Source organism: Chelonia mydas, chromosome 10, assembly GCF_015237465.2.
Source record: "Chelonia mydas isolate rCheMyd1 chromosome 10, rCheMyd1.pri.v2, whole genome shotgun sequence".
In the NCBI taxonomy this organism is placed as follows: domain Eukaryota; kingdom Metazoa; phylum Chordata; order Testudines; family Cheloniidae; genus Chelonia; species Chelonia mydas.
The window spans coordinates 7131029-7154950 of NC_051250.2; the positions used below are offsets into that span (position 1 = coordinate 7131029).

Here is a 23922-nt window from a genome sequence, read left to right on the forward strand (position 1 = left end):
CACAAGCCCTCCTTTTCTTTTTGCGAATACAAACTAACACGGCTGCTACTCTGAAACCTACCTAGAAGAGTTATCATCAACTTTAGCAGAGTTTATTTGGGCTACATTCAGAACTGAAGAGCAAGATCTGCAGTTGGAGGAGTCCTTAAAATGAACTCAAACCATGTTTGGTTTATACTGATGATTGGCCAAAAAGATCCATCCCATCCCATGAGGATTAGGCTTGTTTGGTCATTCCCCACCCTTGTAAGTAAAAAGAGGCCAAGCAGATTTAAATAATTTTTATAAAGAATAAACTTTGCATCTGGCAACGCTGGAGCCAAATTTCACCCCAGCACAGAGATTTGAGAATAAACTCTGGCAGACCTTTCGCGAGAGCTGCACTGCTATCCTGGCTGCTTGTTCGGGAGGGTTTTTGTTTAAATTTAAAGACAAGAACTTGCAGAGTCCAGCAAGAGCTGAACTCAGACATCAATGCATTGCCCTGTCAGTTACTCATCCATACTTCCTTTCCCCATTTATAAGCAGCAGTGTCTGCAGAGCCAACACTAATCTCAGCTAACAGGCTCTGTCTATTTTCTCCACCATTGCAACCATTCCCATGGCAACCGATTGATAGGCAAACTATACCGCTGTGTACAAAAGGGAAAGCTTTGCAAGCCACAGAGCCAGGATAGAGATTCCCAGAGGGGAGGAGGAATGAAACTGCATCTTGGGCAAAGTGACTGAACCAGATGGATAAAATTAAACGGGGGTGGGGGTGGGGGTGGGGGGGTGCAGCCTTTTCAATACCCTTTGGCTGTTTCCACCGAGTGGCACGAACAGGGCACGGACTGGAATTTCGATTCAGTTCAAATAGCCCAAGACCTTTTACGCTGAAATCCGGGCTGTCTGGACAGCCTCACAAGGCAGAGCGATTAAAGATTTCACAGCTGGCGTTCCAAGCCCGTAAGGAGCGCTTTAAAGCAGCGCTCCGTCCTGAACGGCGGCTCTAACACCTGTCCCAAAACGAGCAAGGCACACAGTCAGTGGTTTCTGCCTCAAGCTACTCCTGGGTAAGTTGGCTCTGTTTGCACTGCAGCTGGCGAGTTACTGGCGCTGCAAACGCAAGCTGGGATCTGAGAGGCCCACGCCGAGCTCTGTCTCGTTCGCCCATCACCACCAGCAAGGCTCTGGCAGGTCAAATCCGGCCCGTGGTTTCCCCAGTGCCTGCGAGCTTAAAACTGGTGCTGGAACTTCCTCGGAGGGTTTTGTTTTTTGGTGTTTTTTTTTTTTTTTTTTGGGGGGGGGGGGCGGCATTTGGATGATGCACAAAGCAGAACAGAACCCAGCTCCCTCAGAACTGAGCCGACTGCAGCACTGCCAGCAGCAAGGGGCGGTCATCGGCATGGAGTCAACAGGACACTGGCGATGCTGGGGGAGGAGCTGCACAAAGCAGCGCGGGCCCCACCTACGGACCGGCCCTACCTGAGCCATGGCAGGGCCCGGATGGATTGCCGGGTCAGCGAATCAGGGGAATGCACGATTCAGTCCTAGGAGCGCTCGGTACCCAGCAGAGCCCAGGACCAGCCCCTGCTACAGTGAAGCCCCAACTCCCCAGATCAGCGTGAAAGAGGAAGGAGGCAGTGAGTACTTAGTGCTGTCGAACCCTGGTCGGCCCGGGAGGATGAAGCTGCGAGTCTCCTCCAGGTGCGAATAGCCATCCTTCTGGTCGATCTCCCACAGGTGCAGGGTGTTGTCATCCAGCAAGGACAGCAGCCGACCCTGGGAGAGACACCGACACACAAGGAAACACAGGATGTCACGGGATTATGAGTTAAGCCTCCTCCCCCACCCCCACAGCAAGGCCCCTGCTGCAGCAGTGAGCATGCTGGACTTGGCCACACCAGCCCATGCATCTGGACTAGGACATTGGGGTGCAGGTACCTTTATAACCATCCCAATGGCACAGCCTTGCATCCACTTACTGGCCCATTGGCCAGACCCACCCACCCCAAAGCAGTTGCTAAAAAGTCTTCCAAGGCCCTGCCCAGCAGAGCTATTGGAAAGGGGCAGAGGTTTGTGTAAGGCAGGAGGTCTCAATAGGGGGATCAGCAGGCCAGGAGGAGTCCTTGGGAGTTAGAGACGTTGGCCTGCCGCCTTCCTTGCCAGAGAATGACCAGGAGTCTGGCTAGTTCAGAGGATGGGCTGCTGCACCCTGGTGACAGCAGGACATGGGTTACTCTCCTCCAGAGGCAACTGCACCTGACTGAAGGAAGGGAGACGCGAGGTGACGAGAACCAAAAGCAGCAACGTACCTGTCCAGGCAAAAAGTGTATCTGCGTGACGGCAGCAGTCTCCTTGTGCAAGCCGGTGAACTCCACTCCTGGAGCGCCGTATCTGGCACGGGCTGAGAGTCAAGGAGGCAACGAGGGGACCGAGACAACCCTGTACCGACCCCCCCTGCCCTCCACCCCAAAACTGACTCTGCCAGCACCCGGGGAACTCTGCCTTTTAACGCACCAGCAAGTAAGACCAAGGTTAAAAACTGGGGACTAAACACTTAAGACCCAGCTATGTCCATTTTGGTGGCATCTTGCTTGCCACGCAGGTATCCATGCACCTACGCTGGTAGCTGGCCAGAAGATTTTAAAAGCCTGGCACTGCCATTCTGTGGGTAGGCATTCCGCCGGACTGGTCAACCTCCCCCAAAGCACCTGAATGAGGCATCAAGGTTTACGAGGTCCTCAGACACCTCCAGAGAGTTTCACACCATCGTCTGCCTGCCCGGTCTAGGCACACCTACTCCTGCCACAGCCCAGTGCACCTGGACTGCACGACACACACAAGGGGTGGTGCCCACCAGAAGATGGGTCCCAGCAACCCTTTTTGGGGAGCTCAATGGGCAACAGGAGAGGGACTGGTTATACCCAGCAGTGGATGTACTGGGAGGGGGGGGGGGCTAGGAACTAACTGCGCTTTCCACGCCTGGGTTGGGTAGAGCAATACAGGACAGGGTTAGACTTGTGAAAGCAACACATCAGCTCCCACAGCTGCTCCACTCCAGCACCTCCGTCCAGGATGCTCAGAAAGAACTCTAGGGTCTGTCTACACTGCAGTTAGACACCCACAGCTGGCCCATGCCGGCTGACTCAGGCTCGCAGGGCTCAGGGGCTGTTTAACTGTGGTGTTGACGTTTGGGGTCAGGCTGGAGCCCAGGCTCTGGGACCCCCACGAGATGGGAGGGTCCCAGAGCTCAGACTGCAGCTGAAGCCCAAACATCTACACAGCTGTTAAACAGCCCCTCAGCCCGATTTGGCTGGCACGGGTCAGCTGCGGGTGTCTAACTGCATATCTGGGGGTGGAGGGCCACAGAGTGGCTGCAGTTAGAGCATGTAGGTGGGATGTGAGGCCCCCCCGCACCGATGAAGCCAAAAGGTGCTAATTCTGTCAGCAGGATTAGAGTGCAGGAATTCCTGATCCCCTCACACAAAGCCCCCTGGTAAGACCGGCTCAAGCAAAGTCCCACACTGCAGCTGACAGCCTGTGGCGTCCATATGGGCTCTGTGGGCACACAGCAGGCCCAGTCTTCTGCAAGGAGTCAGGCTGGCAGGAGGGGTTCTTGGGGCAACCACAGATCAAGGTCCGCAGACAACAGCCGATGCAGTCCGGCAAGGTGGCAGTTCCACCCCACTGTCCTGGTCGTGGCTAGGCGGGCAGGGGCTGCCCACCCCCACCGCATTAGGGAGCATGTTTATCTGCTGCAGACAGGCAGAATAGGGCTGCCCAAGGACAGGGTTCATGCTCCGAGCTGGTCTGGGCAGGGTGAGTCTAGACAGCACTGTCATAGCCCAGACACCCCACACTCTGACACAGCCAGCAGCCGTTCTGGCAGCTTGCCAGGCATCCCAGGGCTGTTCTTCATTTCCATAAGGCAGAGCTGGTTTCCCCAGTCCCGATCTTTAGAGAGGCTGCTCATGTCAAGGCCTGCAGCCTTCCCAGGATCCCCCCTCCATAGCGGGAGGACCTCCAGGGTCTGCACTGGAGAGCTCAGCCTTCCATGGACAGCCATCTGCAGAGGTTGGAGTTCACACGAGTCTGACAGTAAAGGTGCACGACTGTTTGCATCCTGCACCCTCAGCCCCACTGCTTCACAGCAGCCAGCGTAAGCACTCTACCTTTCTCCTCCGGGATTTGCATCTGCTAGAACGGTAGCTCAATCTGTCTCACTGCAGCCAAGGGGAGGAAGCTCCTTTTAACATCCTTGGGGACGACAGGCAGCTGGAACCCAACGAGCACTTCTTAGGGGGCTCACTAGCTCAAAAGCCAGCGTGCTGGGGAACTGTACCTATCCAGCTGGGGAGGGGCTGGGGCAGATGCCTCTGCAGCCACAGGTTTGTCATCAGTCTGCCTGGAAAGCCCTGCCCGGCTCAGTCTCTGCACCTTGCGAGAGGTTAATAGGGTGGAGGAGATCAGCTCATGGGCCCACAGCGCTGCATTCTCCATCCTCGCAGCATCCAACTTGCTAGTAAAATCCACCCAGCTGGCAACTCGGGAGACCAGAGTTGGCTAGCCCCAGAGCAGGCGCCAGGACCTGGAAGCAATGCCAGATAGGCCATGCTGCCCTGGTATGCCTCTAGCCAGGCCAGCTCTCTGGACAAGCGAGTATTTCGGCCTTTAGACCCATTCAGTCCTTACCTGCACTGCCAACGAAGTGTCAGCTGCCAGACCGTCACAGACCTGCCCACGGTCTGGGGTGAGTTTGGATAAGTCGACCCCTGCCTCAGGTCGGCTAAGACTGAGCCTCTCAGGGAGACTGTCCCATTGCTCACAATGGATCTCCCGGGAGCACTGCAGGCGGCTTAGGTATAGAGAAAGGTATTGAGGTATGTTCTGCCCTCTCCCTCCCCCCACTTCTAATGAAGGCTAAGCGCACTGACAGAGCCCCAGGACACCTGGGTTCTACTGGTCTCCATCACATTCTTCTGGAGCCCCCGGTCACAGCTGGCCGTGTGCCACAATCCCATAGTACCTCCGCTCCTGGAAAGGAACAGGCTGCCCCCTCGCTACGCAGCAAGAAGCGGGACTGGGAGCCATCGCCGGCCTTTGTATTCATGACGAGATTCCAGGCTGCAGGGACAAACGTCCACCCTCCTGGCAGGCGGGGTGGAGCACAGGGGTTAGCAAGAATTCTGCACTGCAGCCTGGGGCAGGACGGACGGCCCAGCCCCACATGGCCAAACCTTCCTCCTCGTCTGCAAAAATCGGCTTTCAGCCTCATCACCTGGGGGCTACTGGCAGGGTTATTTCATAGTTAAGCTGGGGCCCTGTTGAACCGCTGCAAGAGGCAGTGGCCTCCAGGCTGTTTTCCTGGACGGACAGTTCATGCGAAAGCACCTCCCGGGCGGTCCAGTCAGTCCTTCAGGGAGACTGCTTTGCCAGGGTGCACCTTCCACTTAGTCCTTTCCTGGGCCATCAGGGATTGGCAGGAGGAGACAGCAGCGGGAGGGCAGCACAGATGAGCCAGCATGGCGGGTGGGCAGCGCAGACAAGCAAGCCTGGAGATCCATGTGACTGAGATGCCTGACTTATAAGCCCTGCTCCCCCCGTTACTGCCGCTCTTCCTAGCGGGTAGACGTCGCACTGAGCCGCTGTTTTTAAAGTAAATAATTCCTAGATCCCAGAAAGATATCCTCTCTTGGTTTAAAAGTGGTCTCTGATGGAGAATCCATCCTGACTGCTGGAAAATTCATTCTAATGGTTAATTACCCGTAGTTAAAAATTTACATCTTATTTCCAGGCTGAATTTGTCTAGCTTCAACTTCCAGCCACTGGAGCATGTTATACCTTTCTCTGATAGGCTGACAAGCCCACCGTCAAGTATTTCCCCCATCAAGTCACCCCTTAACCTTCTCTTTGTTAAGCTAACCAGATTGAACTCCTTATGTCACACTGTAAGACATGCTTTCTAACCCCTTCATTATGCCCACAACTCATCTCTGAACAATTTATCAACATCATTCTTGAATTGCAGTCACCAGAACTGGACACAAGATTCCAGCCGCAGTCGAGCCAGTGCCAAATACAGAGGTAAAATAACCTTCTCCTCCTCAAGATTCCCGTTTACACATCCAAGGATTGCATTAGCCCCTTTTTGCCACAGCGTCGCACTGGGAGCTCACGTTCAGCTCATTATCCATCACAACCCCCAAATCTTTCAGTCTCCGCTTCCCAGAACAGAGCCCGCCTCCCCATTCTGTAAGCACGACCTACATTCTTTGTTCCTAGATGTACACATTTAGCCACACTGTTTGTGCCCATCTTAACAAGCAATCCAGATGACTCTGTATTTACCATTCCACCAATTCTGGGGTCATCTACAAACTTTATCAGTGATGATTTTGTTTTCTTCCAGATCACAGATAAATGTTAAATAGCATAGGGTCAAGCGCCAATGCCCGCGGGACCCCACTAGAAACACAACCTCTCAATGCTGATTCCCCATTTAGAGTTAGATTTTTGAGACCTATCAGCCAGCTTTTAACCCATTTAAAATGTGCCATGTTAATTTTACATCACTGTAGTTTTTAATCAAAATGTCATGCAGTACCAAGTCAAATGCCTTACAGAAGTGGATTAAATCATTATGTTTATCAACCTTTATCAACCAACCTTGTAATCTAAAAAAGATATATATCTATATATCAAGCTAATGTAACAATTTATTTTCCATAAACTCAAGTTAATTGGAATTAGTTATATTATCCTCCTTTAAATTATTTATTAAATTCCATATCAGCCACTCCATTATCTTGCCCAGGTTTGATGTCAGACTGACACACCATAATTAGCTGGATCATACCATTTACCCTTTTTAAATACTGACAACTTTAGCTTTCTTTCAGTCTTCCCCGTGTTCCAGCACTTTCTGAAACTCATCATTAATGGTCCTGCAAGCTCCTCAGCCAGCTCTTTTAAAACTCATGGATGCAAGTTATCTGGACCTGGTGATTTAAAAATGTCTAATTTTCATAGCTACTGTTTAACATCCTCAAGAGATCTAGTGGAAAGGAAAGTGTTATATGATTGACTACGTCATCTGTATTTGGGGAAAAACAGAACAGAAATATTAAACATCTGCCTTTTCTACATAATTGCTAATTCTACCATTTTCATCTAACAATTGACAATGGTTAGGATTCTTTTTTGTTCCCAACATACTTTAAAAACTCCACCTTATTGTCCTTAACGCTGTTGGCCATAGAGTTCTACTCGTGTCCTTTTGCCTCCCTTATCAATTTTCTACAATTCCCTGCTTCCGATTTATATTCATTTCTATCAACTTTCCCTTTCTTTCCCTTTAAACCAGGTCAGGTGGTGGTGTCTTTTTTTAAACCGGTACAGCCTTCTTCCTCAATTGTGAGATTAAGGAAGCTGTTGACTAAGTAGCCAGAAGACAGACTGCTATTCCATTCACTGCAATGAGCCTGTAGAAGTCTGTTTTGGATATTTAGACTGCGAGCTCTTTGGGACAGGCACTCACTATGTACGTGCAGCGCCCAGCACAATGAGGTCCCATTTTCAGTTGGACCAGAGATACAAAGAGACCAGTACCTACAGAAGCCATTATAAGGGGTGCTGTGCTAACAGAGCGAACCTACAGTTTGCAGCAGGGACACTCCAGGATTATTACCAAATGTTGCAGTCTCTCTAAAGGGCTAAGGGGAACAGTAGCCCACATGGCTCCCAGAGGATCACCAAGACATAAGCAATCGCTCTGTCCTGGGAGAGAACTATTGAGTAACCAAACTGTCTTTTGTTGCCAGCAGAGGCTTAAAGTTTAATCCCAGAAAATTTGCTGCCCTCCCAATCTGAATTAAGAGATCCCATGACTGTCTGTCACTTGTTTCCAGGGACATTTCTTGCAGGCTTTAGCTGAGAGCAGCTTCAGTGTCTCTCCCTTGCAATTCTCCTCTCTCCGTAGTAGCAAAGCACCCTGTAAGGAGTCCCCTACTTCTCCTGATGCCTCCCTTCTTTTCTTTTTGGTTTACCGTGGCCTCCCAGAGCTGTATTCTCTGGAATCCCTCACTAGAGGGTCACCAAGCAACCAACTGCCTGCTTGCCCGTTGCTCAGAGCAACCACCTCTTCTAACTCCAGACTCCACGCTATGCTTATTCAGCAACTCTCCAGCGCTCGTTTCCTGTCCCAGAAAAACAAAAAGAACTTCTGAAAACACAAGGAAAGGGAACGTGAGCAGAAAAAACCAGCGCATCCGAGATGGGGATGCAGCAGCTGGAGGATCTGGGCTCCTTCCTCGCTCAAGGGCCAGGAGTGCCTTCTTTGCTATGAGGGTCCCCCTCTAGAAGTTTGGGGGTGGGTACAGATCAACTCAGGGCCATAGAACCTGGGGTACAGCTGATATGGGAAAGCCACACCCCTTGAAGAGGATCATGGTATTGCAGAGGCTTAGTACAACACAGAACTTCAAGTGTAAATATCCCCAGTGCTTGGAGGAAGATTCGGACAGATCTTCACCAGAGACACTTTCCCCAGACAAGATTCGAACTAGGTCGACTCAGTGAGTCTGATGTGGGTTTATACAGGGATGGAGGGGACTTGAGCCTCCCCCTTTGAAGTTGACCAAAGGGAAGGGACAGGCTGGAGTTACAGGCCGCGTTTGGATTTGTTCCCCGGACCATCTGCACTCTCATGTGATAGTCCTGACTCTGTAAAGCAGCAGCCGCCGTGTCCGCAATGCAGCAGGAGCATGGGGAGGAAAGAGGGTGACATGATGAATTTAACTCACTTTCATAAACTCGTTTCATTGCCCAATTAAAATCCCAAACCGCTGGCGCTCCCGAGATGGGCAATCCGATAGGCTGGGTATGTCTGCAATTAGCTTTGCTCCTTTGGGCACAGACAATGGCATTAGCGCTCATGCTCTCTAGGACCCTGAACTTTCCCATGGGTTCATTCTTCCAGTTCTCCTGCTGCAGAGGCCAAGCTGCAGTCTACCTGCGCAGTCAGCTGCCGGAGCCATGCTACTGCAGTCGCAAGAAGGCAGATTAAGAGGGATTAGTGGCACAGGACCAGCCTGGGCTGGCAGGTCTGGGTTCAGATCCTACCACTAGGGTGCTAGGATCAGCTATGGTCCTGGGAGACATTAGCCCACGTGATAGCAGGACCCCACAACTCAGCCCCATCAGTGCTACCTCAGCCCATTGCAGGACAGGGCTGAAATACACTGACACAGCCCTGCCTCCTACAAGGCCAGGCTACAGCAAGACACCTGAGATCAGGGGTGGGCAAACTATAGCCCCGGGCCACATCCGGCCCATCAGACATTTTAATCCAGCCCTCAAGCTCCTGTTGGGGAGTGGGATCTGGGGCTTGCCCAACTCCGCACGGCTCCCAGAAGCAGCAGTATGTCCCCACTCCGGCTCCGCATGCTGCCCCCGCCCTAAGCGCTATCCCTCCAGCTCCCATTGGCAGGGAACCATGGCCAATGGGAGCTACGGGATCAGCGCCACGCACAGAGCCGCCTGGCCGCACCTCCACATAGAAGCTGGAGTGGGGACATACTGCTGCTTCCAGGAGCTGCTGGAGGTAAGTGCCACCCACAGCCTGCACCCCTGACCTCCTCCCAGGCCCCAACCCCCTGCCCTGATCCCCTTCCCGCCCTCTGAAGCCCTCGATCCCAGCCCAGAGCACCCTCCTACACCCCAGAGCCCTCATCCCCAGCCAAACCCCAGAGCCCTCACCCCCACCTTCTGCCCCAGCCCAGAGCCCGCTCCTGCACCCTGAACTCATTTCTGGCCCCACCCCAGAGCCTGCATCCCCAGCCGGATCACCGCCCTGCCGCACCCCAACTTCATGAGCATTCATGGCCCGCCATACAATTTCCATACACAGATGTGGCCCTCAGGCCAAAAAGTTTGCCCAGCCCTGCCTTAGATCCTTATTCTCATGTGCACTGAATTCACATCCCTCCTTGGGTAGATGGGAGCAACACAGCACTAACCCTGGACCAGTCACCGCCAGCAGAGACTCCGAGCCCCCGTGCAGAACAGATTACTTCCCCGGTCACAGCCACACACTATGGTCCCAGCCAGTTCCACACATGAGTTTAGCCAACCAGAGACGCCAGCGCCCTGCTGAGGAATCTGACAAAGAGTTTAGGTTTTGCTCCGTTCCTGATCACGGCCACTCAGGGCTGAGCTCAGCTGAAAAGCCCATTGTATCACGCTCCGAGCTTGTGGTGCTGCTAGGCTTGTTAGCCTTGAAGTCTGGGCTCTACCCTGCCAGCCAGAATGTTTGGGGACAAGGGACTCCCTAGATTGACCGAACTCGGGTTTGTGTTGGTTATGAAGCCCTAGACGGCTCCAGGCAGATTGCTGGGGCAGCCTAGAGGCCAAGCCTGCCAGCTCATGCAGGCCTAGTAACGGAGATTGCTTCTCAGAGCCGCCAGGACTGCTGCAAGTGTTCAAGTCTGCTACAAGACTGAACAGGAAACCCACCGGCCCCTCCCGACATCAGCCCGATGGGAAGGAGGAGAGCGAGCATGCATCACTCCATTTCTCAGTGACCAAGTGCTGGTACCTTCACAAGCCTGGAGAGGGTGAAGGTCAACACTGACAAGAACACCATCCTTCACCCTACAGGCAGGTCCTTCAGGTCAGAGCTGGGACATGTTGAAGCTACGTGAGAGGAAGGGGAAGCCTGTCCTGCACTGGGACAGCAAATGAGCCACTGAACACTTAGCCTGGCTGAGTCACGGACCCCCCATGGCACAGACTGGGCATTGAAGCAGAGGGAAAGTGAGAGATTCCCAAACTTGCCAACACGACTCCTCCAGCTCCCAGGAAGACAAGAGCTTGGCTGCCTCCCTGGCACGTGCCATCCCCAGCCCTCCCAGTTCAGCACCTCTAATCGGCACTGGATTCCCATTCCCTGACACTGGACTATTTCCAGGAACACACCCCACCCGCGAGGCACTCCACCTGCCTGTGGGCAGAATGGAGGATGGCACAAACCAGCAGCACAACCGTGGGCTGGCAAAAGGGACTCGAGGCTGAAGGCTCAGATGGCTGGGAGAGTCAGTGGCCCGTAAAGAGTTAGAGAAACTCCCGTGTATCACTGAACAGGGGCCATTCCCGGCCAGGGGCAGGGCCAGGGCCCTGCGGATGGGACTTGAAAGCAGGGGCCAAAGTCAAGGTCAATGCTGCCGAGTTTGTTCTGCTTTAGGGAAGCTGCACGTTGCCTTCAGCAAAGAACCGGCTTTGCCTAGCAAGCTCCCAGAGGGGCGAGGAGCTTAGAACGAAGGAGGAGCTTAGAACGAAGCTGGCACCGACATGCTGCCTCTGGCAGAGAAGCATCTGGGGGACGCAGGCACTCCACCCTCTGGCACTGCTGCAAGGCATGGGCAGCCTGGCACCCATCATGGGGAAGACGTGCTCGTTGACGATCAGCCTGCAGCAGGCCCACAAGGCAACCCCAGCATCCCCTTCCCCCACAGCCACCAGCCCCACACAGCGCCTTGTGTTCCACACGTCACATAAAGCCATCAGCTCTTCTAACAGCAACAGGGGCCCAGCTGATCAGTTCTGCTTGGAATCAGATGCCCCTTTGTAAACAAGAGGAGTGAAAACTCGATTCAGTGCACTAGAGAGGAGGCTGTCACTGACCTGGGACAGATCCCCAGGACAAATTCACTAGGTCTCTCTACTGACCATTTTCAATGGCAAGCGGCTGCTTCTGGCCAGTTCTACACTAGTCCATCTCCAGCAGCTCTGGGCTCCTAGCCACCACGCAAGGGAAGGAAACTGCTTTTGCCAGCAAGCGTCAGACACTGCTCAGACAGAGTGAGGAGCAGATGGGGGGAGGGAAATCTCATTGCCTTAGGCAATTCCCTTTAGCTCTTCCTTTCAGAGCAACTCTAAAGATGGCTATCCCAGACAGGGGCCGCACAGAGCCAGGCTCAGCACTATGGCTATAGCCAGGAGCACTGGACAGCTCAGCACCTTGCCCCACCCGGTGACGTCACTGAGGCTTCAGCGGTGCATCCCAAGGACGGCTGAATTCAGGCTCCGGCTCTGATGAGAGCGGTCCCTCATCTGAGAATGCCCTGCCGTGCAACCCCAGGAGTTCAGACCATCTCTGCTGCCCAGGGCTGAGGTGGCTGCAGTGAGGTACAGGCTGCTTCATATGCCCCTAATGGTCTACGGCGCTGCATGGAGACCCAGCTTGCATGGATGGGGCAGTTATCAGCGGTGCCCCAAGATGGGTGCACGAGGGTCCTATGCTCAATGCAGCGACTCTGGAGAGAGGACAGTGGGAGCCGGAATCAAGATGCCAAAGAGTATGCCACTACCTTAGATGCTGCTGCAGGAGGTGAATTATTTCAAGTTAGAGCGGGGAAAGGGGCCACATCTCAGTGTCCCACATGGCTAACAACTGGCCTAACAGAGGTACAAGCACTAATGGGTCCCAAAAGGAGTCGCCTCCCCCACCGCCCCAACTCGCCCCCTCTTTTAGCTCAGTTTTGATCGGCCTTGTTTTACTTTGCAAGCAAAGCAGCCCCAGCCTCTCACTGTAAGTGCATCCTCCACTCCTCCCGTGCCCAAGGCCAACTGGTTCTGTAAAGAAAATACTGACAAACCTGTCAGAGTTACGGAGCGCTTGACCCTCGGAATTTGGTTTCCTGCATCCAATCACCGAGCTTAGAGGCTAGCTAGACTCTAAGGCGGTGGGGCAAGAGAGACATCCAACAGCGCATCGGGGCACCTTTTCAGCTGGCCTGGGGAGTTCCCAGAGGCCTGGAAGCGTCATCACGGCCTAGGGTCAATCAGAGGAAGGTTAGCGACTCCTTTCCCTTCTCCGTGATTGCACAGAATAGCCTTCCCATGCATGAAGCTCTCAGCAAGGGCTTCTTTCACCATCGCAGGTGGACCCTGTAGAATCAGCTGCTGTCAGGAGTGTTCCTAGAGACCTTCTCCCTAAGCCTCGGGATTTCGATACGCTGCCCGTGACTTGAAGGTTTAATCGATGGGGTGGGACAGAGGAGAGAAGAGACTGGATTCACCTACTATTTAGCGTTAATTGAGCTGCCTATTCCCACCCCACCCCTCCCGTGGCAGGCTGGAGGCTGCTGAGCTCAGGTTTTAGCACCTCCGAAGCGCTTCCTCCAGAGAGAGGTGGGATCCCCACAAGGCTCAAAAACAGACACTATAGAATGGCAGGAGCGCATGCCCTTGGCTGAGCCGTATGTACTGGTTAGGTTCTTGTATGCAGAACCCCGGGTCACTGTGATAGCAACCTGTCGAGTCCCAAGGATCAAGAGACTCCAGCCACGTCTACACTACAAGTGCAACAGCAGCATGGCTACTGTGCACTAGCTAGGTGGCTGCAATGCCGTAGTGCAGACGCACACAACGGCGAGGGAAGGGGCTGGCCCCTTTGCTGCAGTAACTCCACCTCCCCATGCCGAAGACGACAGCGGCTTTAATGAGCCTAGCCGCAGCTGGAAAGCCAGGGTGACTGGTTTTCAATAAGCTGCCTATACCTAGTAATTAACCACTCAGTGAGAGGAAACAGCCCTGCAACTCCCACTGCTTCACTGAAGGGTGAGGGGAAGGAAAGTAGTCCCAAGACCTGGAATAGAGGAAAGGGGGGGCGTTCAGATTCCCCCACTCAATGCAGTTTTGTGCGTGGGTTTCAAAGCTGATTTGCAGCCAGAGAGCAAGGAGGAGCAGCTTTGATTTTTGAAAGAGGGTTGGGCCAGTGAATGTTTAGTGGCCCAGAGCTCAAGCACTTCCCAATTCCCTTAACCTGTCACACCAAGCCCTTCCGACTCATCCAAGCAGCTGTCAGGGATGGAATACAGACGCCTGGAGTCAGGAAGTTCCCTGGCTGGACGCCTAAGCCTGCAAGGCAAAGTGCTCCAGGTAAGTTAGTGGGCTGAGCCCAGATTCCTCCTCCCTGTCACCCTCTTCTCGCTCATGAACTGCTGGAGAGCCAGTCACCCCTGGGTACGCGCTGCAAGGGACCCCAGAATGCTAAGCAAGTGCCTGGTCCCCCAACAAGGATCTCTGCCTCCTACCCACGGGAGAGTCCTGCACAAGGAGCTAGTCCAAGCGCTGCAGGCTTGGGCTGACTTGCAATGGGATAAATATGCTCCTCTACAAAGCTCCCAGCTTCTAGCGGCAAGTGGCCAGAGCCAGACTGGAACCCCAAAGTGCGCAGCCAGGCTAGTACAGCCGAAGTATGGTAAAGCATTCCATGGGGGGGGGTTACCGCCCTGGCCCTTTGTCGCAGCGTCCTACTCTCAAGCAAGATCAAGCAAGTCTGGTAGGTTTCATCTCCTGCCTCCCTGGGAGTTTGATACAAGGCGCGTTGGCTGGTGACGCAATAGAAGCATGGGTAGCACAGCTGTAGGCACGTGTGTTTCAGGAACAGTGACTGGTACAGCCATTTCGTTACCGTAAATACCCAGAACGGCTAGCAAGATCCCACGCTCGTTCCAGCCAGGCTGGGGGACCACACCATTGCACAGGAATCGGAACGAGTCCACTCCGCTGGCAGAGACGCGTCAGACTGGCAGGCTGCTGGTCCCGAGAGGACATAACACTGGCCAGGAGCAGGGATGCAGCAACATCTCAGCACTGCCTCAGTCACACCTTATGCCCACGGGGGAGGCCAGGGTCATCTTGCACTGGAAGAGCCAGAGTTAAGCAAAGCGTATAATGCCTACCTGACAGCCAGGCTCTAACCCGCACCAGCCATCACTCCCAGGAGTCAGTCGTGCATGAGTGGGTGCCCCACATGGCAGACTGGGAAACACAGGCAGGCTCCTAGAACAGCTGCCAGCTCGGTCAGCAGCTTGGTACAATTCAGGAGGTTGCACGTCGCGTCAGATTCACAGATTATAATGCCAGAAAGGACCAGCATGGTCATCTCGGCTCACCTTCGGTATAACAAAAGCCACAGAACTTCCCCAAAATAATTCCTAGAGCAGATCTGAGAAAAGACATCCTATCTTGGTTTTAAAAATGGTCAGTGATGGAGAATCCACCATGACCCTTGCTGAGTTGCTCCGAAGAATGAATTACTCACTGTTAAAATTTTACACCTTATTTCCAGTTTGAACGTGTCTAGCTTCAACTTCCAGCTATTGGAGCAGGTTAGACTTTTCTCTGCTAGATGGAAGAGCCCATTATTAAATATTCGTTCTCCATGTAGATACTTATAGACAAATCAAATCACCCTTTAACCTTCTCTTTGTTAAACTAAATAGATTGAGCTCCTTGAGTCTGTCACTATAAGGCATGCTTTTCTAGTCCTTGCATCATTTTTCATGGCTCTTTTCTGAACCCTCTCCAATTTATCAACATCCTTCATTAATTGTGGACACCAAATCTGGACACAGTATTCCAACAGTGGTCGCACCCGTGCCAAATAGAGATAAAATAACCGTTCTACCCTACTCGCAATTCCTCAGTTTATGGATCCAAGGATTGCATTAGCCCTTTTCGCCAGTGTCACAGAGTCTGTGTTCATTTGATTATCCACCATGACCCCAAGTCTTTTGCAGTCACTGCTTCCCAGAAAAAACAACGAGGAGTCCTTGTGCCACCTTAGAGACTAACAAATTTATTTGGGCATAAGCTTTCGTGGGCTAGAACCCACTTAATCAGATGCATGGAATTTTTCACTCCATGCATCTGATGAAGCCGGTTCTAGCCCATGAAAGCTTATGCCCAAATAAATTTGTTAGTCTCTAAGGTGGCACAAGGACTCCTCGTTGTTTTTGCTGATACAAACTAACACGGCTACCACTCTGAAACCCGCTTTCCAGGAGAGATTCCCCCACCATCCTGTAAGCATGGCCTGCATTCTTTGATGTATAACTTTGGCCATATTAAAATGCATATTATTTGCTTGCACTCAGCTTACCAAGTGATCCAGATTGCTCTGTTTCAGTTTCTTGTCCTCTTCAGTTTCTTACCAATTTTTGGGTGATTTGGGAACTTTAGTGATGATTTTATGTTGTTTTCTTCCAGGTCATTGATAAAGGTGTTAAACACAGTAGGACCAAGCAAGCCCCAATGCCTGCAGGACCCGACAAGAAACACAACCACTTGATCACTCCCCATTTACAGTTACATTGACACCTACCAGTTAGCTAGTTTTTAAATCCACTTAACGTGTGCCATGTTAATTTTATATCATTCTTTAATCAAAATGTCATGTGACACCAAGTCAAATGCCTTACAGAACTCTAAGTATATTACAGCAACACTATTGCCTTTATCAACCAAACGTGATTCCTTTTTTACAAGTTTGGTTGACAGGAGCCATTTCCTATCAATCCACTTTGATTGGAATTAGTTACCCGCTTTTTATTAATAGAGTCCCATATCAGCCACTCCTTTATCTTGCCCAGGATCCATGTCAAACTGCCAAGCCTAGAATTATCCAGATCATCCTGTTTACCCTTTTTAAATATTGGCACAAAATTAGCTTTCTTCCATTCTCCTGGAACTTCCCGTTTTCCAAAAACTTATTAAAAACAAAACCCAAAATTAACAGTCCAATGAGCTCCTCAGCCAGTTCTTTTAAAACTCTTGGATGAAAGGTATCTGGACCTGATGATTTAAATATGTCTAACTTTAGTAGCTGCTGTTTAACATCCTCCGGAGGTACTAAGAGCACCAAAAGGAAAGTGTTATATGGTACGACCACATTTGTCCCCCAACCCCACCCTAGTACAGAACAGAAATATTTATTGAACACTTCTGCTTTTTCTGCACTATTGATGATTCTACCATTTCCATCTAGTAATTGACCAATACCTTTGTTAGGATTCTTTTTGTTGCTAGCATACTTTAAAAACTCCTCCTTACCATCCTTATCTCTGCTGGCCATAGATTTCTTCTCGTGTCCCTTTGTAGAAAATTCATAAGGAAAGCAATTTCTAGCTTCTGATTTCTATTTGTTACTATCAACTTCCCCTTTCTTCTATGATCCGTGATCAGTTCCTCTTTTCTATCAAGACAGGGTCTAATATACAACTTCCCTGTGTCGGATGCAATATTGTAATTTAGGAAATTGTCATCTCTAATATTTGGAAATATTAAGTACAAACACCTTCACACTAAGCTTTATGGTCAGGAAGGTGTGGAAAAGCCAGACCTGAAAAGCAGGCTGCAAAGTTGCAAACACAAACAGCCCTTCTCAAAGGGAACCAGCCAGCCACTAGCCTGAATAGATGCAGCTCTCTGCAGCATTTTGCAAGCATCTCTGCAAGGGGGAGAGACCAGGCCCCATGAAAAGCCAGGCTGTGGGCTCCAAGAACAGCAGGCACCATAATTAAACTTCTCTTTCCTCCTCTCAGTCTCTCCCCTCCGTCAGGAAAGCAGCAATAAATTAGTGCAACCCCTGCAATGCCATCTACATAAATCACCAGCAGTCACCCACTGGTGCCACAACACAGGGCCAGACTTAGCCCCGCTGGATGGGTTTCTGGACGGGATGCAGTTGCCAGAGGCCCCAAGCAGAAGGGTGTTTGAGGAGTTGCTCAGCTAGGGGAGGAAGCTGTTAGGAAAAGGCTTATGTTGCTCATTTTACAGTGTCTGAGCAAGGCAAATTCACAACAGACCTGCCAAGACTTTAAAAGTCTTGTTCTTGGAGGAACATTTTAAATGCAAGGCTACCTGGCAACTGGATTTGCCACGCGGGCACATGCTCTCCAGGATGGGGAGTATGGAGAGGTTTTAACCAGCTGGTGCAGAAACCTGAAGATAAAAGCCAAAACACGCAGGCTTCATTAGGGATTTTGCAGCTCAAGTGTAGACTTGTCAGAGGGAGCTGCAAAATAAAGTCCTGGACCGTTTCTATTTAAATTCCAGTGAGAGTTCTGGACACAAGTATTCCCTCCTCCATCCACCCGGCTACTGCACGAGGCGAGTGCAAGAAAACTCGAAAGTGAAACCCACCAATCTGTTGTCAGTTTACCAGCCAAACAAGATGTCAAAAGACATTCTGCTTAAGTCAATCTCTTTCAGTGCCATTTTAAAAGGTGCTTTAGTAACAGATAAGGCAGCATAGGAAAGAAAAGCTCAGTTTGACAGGTTTCAGAGTAGCAGCCGTGTTAGTCTGTATTCGCAAAAAGAACAGGAGTACTTGTGGCACCTTAGAGAGTAACCAATTTATTTGAGCAGTTTGATAGTGTTCCTTCTCTAAAGGCATTTCCTCACTTGTTTATCTGACCTCATTTCCGGGGCTCAATTCACAGCATCCAAATGCCTAACCACACAGGAAAATACAATTGGCAGAAAACAATTTACAGAGGAGCCTAATGCAAGCAGTGGATTATTTTTATTTTTTTTTTAAACCCAACAGTTTGCATAATCTACTATCTGGCATTTTATCACCTATCAAGAAATCCTCTGCTGTGATAAACTCAGGGAGTCAGTGAATGGAGAATTTGCTATACTGCAAGTGTGTCAAACGCTTAAGTGTTATGCATTTGACATCATCTGTATCTTTTACAGAGAGAAGCCTGTAAAGCTAGTAATTTATAAAGGCTTAGGCAATGTACTTGTGTTATGTGCTAATTCGATATACACCATCTCACTGTCAGTCTCTCTAACAGGATGGCACCAGATGCAAGGTGACTGCCCCTCTGCTCAAACTCGTTATCGTAAGCCTCATTATAAAAATCTGCCTATGAGCTCGTTAAGATCCTGCTGACTCCTACATGAATCTTGGCTGGAGCTGCGAGCAGTGCACCAGCGTTAACCAAAAGCTACGTTTCAGTTGGAAGCTTACAACAAATTCCCCCCAATAAAGACCCTGCACGTTAGCAGGAGACGTGATCTCTTCAAGGGAGACTGCTCACTCCTCAAAGGCAGCCTTACAGCAAGGGGATGCTTGGAGTGGATGCTTCCAGACTATCACAGCTGGAAGTCCTATAGACGCCCCAACAGCTATTAGAGGTTGCCGATGGGAGGAGTTTAATGAGTCCCACGCTGGCAGTTAGCCTATCTTCACTCTGGATCACCGAAGAGCCTTCTGTAGCAGGAACTGGTGAGCTCCCTGCACAGACAGGAAACTACTAATGCCCTAGTTGGGAAGGGGACATTACAGGGAAAAGGCTGCTAGGGTTCCAGGACAAGAATTGAAGCCATGTGAGAGGAATAAAAATCCGGAAGTAATTTGATCCTCAAAAGGCAGCAATCCCATAGCAGCACCTAAGGAGCATTTGCGGTCTGAACTCGACCGCATTCTGTCCAGCCACTAGGATGAACGTTAGAGAACCTTTGGCACCTAATTTCCAATGCAGCCAGGGACAGTAACTAGTGCCACAAGGATTTCTCTCAGCAGCGCCGGAGAGCAGTGCCCTCCATCCACAGAGCTGGTACAGAATCAGTGCAGGCTTCCCACAGGAGCGTACTGGCATAACACCACACCAGGAACCCCACTGGCAAGAGAGATACGTACTTGTGCCGGAGCACAGGCGAAGCGCTCGTTAAAAGTGACACGATCAGGGAGATTTCCTTACGCTCTCATTATAAACATGGTGGATTGCTTTGCTTTTCAGCCGCCATGCTGGCTACTAGTTGCCCTTCCCCCAGTTTGGTTGAATGTTGCTTCCAGATTCTCGTGCACATCCTTGCTTTGTTTAGAACTTTGGCTCCGTCGTTCTAGTGTTTTAAGTCTTAGGTTTCTTTTGTAAAGTTTGGTCGAAATCAAGGTCCCTCAGATACACAGGAGAATGGAGCAGGGACTACAACGAGCAAGAGCTATTCGAGGCCAGTTAAGAGCAAATCTGGTATATAATAGCTTCTCCACAGGAGACTGCAGTTTCTTTCTGCAGACATCTAGAGAGCAGTGAGCCAACAGTCGGCTGTCACTTGACCATCTGCACAGCTCTATTCCACCGGACCATGGACGCTGGCAACAACTGTGCTGGAGCAGGAGGGTTGCAGACTCCCTCCAAAGCCAGGCCGAGCACATCAGAGAGAAGACCGTTGCATAACGAAAGCTTTCCATTGGCTACTGCCGCACAACACCACATACACACACCACGCTTTTAACACCTTAAAACCAAAACACATTGAGAGTCTCACCTACTTTTGCACGTCACCCAGCTTAAGTAGGTAAAACAGATGGGTCAGTTTCACTTTTACTACAATATGCAGTTCCAGCGGCTCATCTGACAGCCCAGGGCCAGGGCATACAGAAACACAAAACACTTTTCATGGTAATGGTGTCTGGGGAAAGTTTCCGTGTTCAGTATTCTCTTTTGTAAAGGGCAGGCACACATGCATCCTGCCAGTACTTTAATGTCTGGGGGGAGAGTGAAGAGTTAACAATAGCAATGCCTAAAAAAAGACCCACTCAGTACTATAGCTAAGCAGTAATACAGGGAATTTAAAGCTTTTAATATTCCTGGGGTAGATCTTTTGAATTCACCATGCACAAGTGCCCCACAGATCCGTGTACACGAAGAGGTGAGCTATTACCTCTCCTCCCTTCCCCCCAGAGTCAACATTACCCACAGCAGCACTCGTTTGCATCACGCTGTGGTTTGCGCAGCTACTGTTCTACATTTCACAGCAACCCTGGAGCCAGTTGTAGGAGTTTAAAGACAAGCTCAAAACAGTGTGAGAGCCGCCTGCCACGCTGCTGCTAATTCTCCAGAGCTGTGTGAAGTGCTGAAACCACACCCCCAGAGCGGCCCCTTTTTTACTGCGAGGGTGTGCACTAGCTTTCCCCCCCTCCTGCATTCACCCACCATTTCATTTTTCCTCGGGCAGCTTCAGTGGCAGCAGCTCAAGAGCGAGCCTCCCTATACCCTGGGTAAGTTGAGCCATAGTGGGTACGACCACCAGCGCCCTTTCTACACTGGCACGGACAGTGGAGAAGTTAAGTTACACGCTACCGTAGAGAAAACCTGCACTCAAATATAGGGGGTTCCGACGGATAACCAGGATGCCTAGGGACCACCTCAGATCAGGACTATTCAGCAAGTGCCAAGTATTCTTGCTGGACCAAGCCAGCAACACCTGCTTTCAACAATAATATTTATCCACTAAAGCTGAATTAGCAGTAAGATGCCAGCCAGTGAGCTGAGCCTCCCAAACACAAGCCCAGGTGTGATCTCCGGTAACAGGGTGCAATAGGTGTATGATACCCAGAAGGGCTGGGAAAAAAAGAGATGTCATTCCTCCTCCCTCCCCCACCAGTCAGGGTTATGAGGGGTTAACACCAGACCTGTGACAAGGGCCAGTGTTCGCCATTCCATTAGTTACTGCTAGTGAACCATTTGGAGCACCTGACGTAGGTTTAGCCCTCAGCTACAGGACAGCCGTGGTGTGTCACCAGATCAGGGAGCAGCCAGACATGAGGGCATCCATCAAAGGTCTGTTTCTGTCCTCACAAGCAGGCTTGGACAGGTCACTAACAGGTACCGCTGACTGAGGCGACTGAAGTCTAACCTCCCTGTGCCGATGGACACAGCTGCATTGTTCACTTGGCTACACAAGGCTAAGAAGTCCTCCAGAACCTCTATCTACACCACTGCAGTCCCAGAAGGAGAGCCGTCCTCCGTAAACCGCCCCTGGAGAAGGGAAATGCCCTTGTGCACTGGAACAACAGGCTTCCTTAATTGCCCACAGCAGCTCTATACAAGGTTCAGGTGGATATCCAGATTCACTGGAATTTAGCAGCCTCCTGACAACACCTCAAGCCACTGGGGGTAGAAACCAGCCTTGCCCAGGCCCCAATAGGAAGAGGCTGATTTAAGCTCTCTCTGTCTCCACGTAGGGTTGGAGAGTCACCCATAGGACCCCCCCAGAGGGCTTTCCCTCCGAGTGCTGAAGTCACTGCTGCACGGCCTTGGGCAGAACACTTAGCCCCAGTGCCTTCAATCCTTGGATGCCAGCGATGAAGCGTTCATCCAGACACCCATTCCCCAACCGTGACCGGGGGAGACTTCGTTGCCTCTCTCTGCAGAAAGAGCTTAACAGTCATCCAGGGGAAGGACTGTGTGTTTAGTAACTGACAGAAGCCGTATTGTACCATTGTCTGTTGTCAGTAGATATCCCCACACTGTTGATATCCCCACACTGTTGTCTACAGAGAATCCTACAGATCACAGCCTATTTTGAGGCAAAAGTTGTCTGGCCACGAAGGCGTAAATTTTCACAGCAGCGTGCGGGGCTTCAGCTGCACAAGATTTTGCTAAATCAGTGGTTTTCAATCTTTCCATTTGCAAACCCCTAAAAATTTTCAAATGGAGGCATGGACCCCTTTGGGAACCTTAGGCAGTCTGCAGACCTCCCAGGGATCCACAGACCACAGGCTGAAAGTCAGTGTGCTAGAGAATTAAAGTCACATGGCCGAGGCAGCACACTCCAACTACAGTTTGCTCCTTTCGCATGCAACAGCCACCAGAGTTTGTCTAGCTCCTTAATTTGCCTGCTGAATAATCTATGGCCTCTCCAACAAGCACTGAGATGCATTTAGCTTGCCCAGTTCCAGCCCTTCACTGGAACCCTGCTGGAAGATGTAGAACAGGGGCTGGCAGCCTTCGGCACGTGGTCCGTCAGGGTAATCTGCTGGCGGGCCGCGAGACGTTTTGTTTACGTTGGACCGTTGGCAGGCACAGCCCCCCGCAGCTCCCAGTGGCCGCAGTTCGCCGTTCCCGGCCACGGGGAGCTGCGCCTGCGGACGGTCCAACGTAAACAAAATGTCCCGTGGCCCGCCAGCGGATTACCCTGGCGGGCCGAAGGTTGCCAACCCCTGATGTAGAACAAGCCCTTGGAGGAGTCTGTGGCGGGGCGGCTGCCGCTTTCTAAAGCAGAGTTGCTGTGGGAGAAGGGGAAGCCGGAACCCAGGTCTCCTAGGGAGCCAGTCCTAGTGAAAACCAGGCCCCTGCATTTCAGCATATGCAGCTCGTTGCTTTGGCCGACCCAGGAGGAACAGATGGTTTTGGAACCAAATTGGCCAATTAAACAGCAACAAGTCACCAGGACCAGATGGGATTCACCCGACAGTTCTGAAGGCACTCAAATATGAAATTGAAGAACTACTAACTGTGGTATGTAACCTATTGCTTAAATCGGCCTCTGTACCAGATAACTGGAGGACAGCAAATGTAATGCAGATTTAAGAAAAAAAAAAAAAAAAAGGGCAATTACAAGCCAGTAAACCTCTCGGTACTAAGAAATTGACTGAAACTATAAAAAAGGACAGAATTATCAGACGTAAGATGACCACAGTTTGTTGGACAAGAGTCAACAGGGTTTTTGTAAAGGGAAATCATGCCTCACCAATCTATTAGAATTCTTTGATGGGGTCAAACATGCGGACAAGGGTGATCCAGTGGATATGGTGTACTTGGGGACTTTCAGAAAGCCTTTGACAAGGTCCTCCACCAAAGGCTCTTAAACAAAAAGTAAGCAGTCATGGGATATGAGCGAAGGCCCCCTTATGGATCAGTAACTGGTTAAAAGATAGGAAAAAAGGGTAGAAATAAATGGTCAGTTTTCACAGTGGAAAGAGGCAAATAGCTGCATCCCCCAAGGATCTGAACTGGGACCAGTGGCGGTCAACATATTCATAAATGATCTGGAAAGAGGCGTAGACAGTGAGGTGGTAACGTTTGCAGATGATAACTATCTTGAGTAATTTTGTAAGTCCAAAGCTGACTGCGAGGAGTTACGAAAGGGCTCTCTCAAAACTGGGCAACAAAATGGCAGACGAAATTGACTGTTGCTAATTGCAAAGTAATGCACATGGGATTATTTTTTTCCAAAACTATACATACAAATGATGGGGTCCAAGTCAGCTGTTACCACACGAGAAAGATCTTTGAGTCATGATGGAGAGTTCTCTGAAAACGTCTGCTCAGTGTGCAGCGGCAGTCAAAAAAGGGA

The 23922-nt window shown here is 50.9% G+C and overlaps 1 protein-coding gene across 2 annotated transcripts in view; it reads right to left on the reverse strand.

The window, feature by feature from the left end:
• Window positions 1–23922, reverse strand: part of LLGL1 (LLGL scribble cell polarity complex component 1) — a 73036-nt gene that overhangs the window by 28620 nt on the left and 20494 nt on the right. For both annotated transcript variants that reach the window (XR_006284103.1, XM_037911672.2), the window contains exons 3-4: window positions 2298–2379; window positions 1634–1764 (exon numbers count right to left, since the gene is read on the reverse strand). Coding sequence is in view for 1 of the 2 variants with exons in the window: in XM_037911672.2 (XP_037767600.1) it covers window positions 1634–1764; window positions 2298–2379 (213 nt within the window). In the remaining variant the exon portion in view is untranslated. The remainder of the gene's footprint in view (window positions 1–1633; window positions 1765–2297; window positions 2380–23922) is intronic.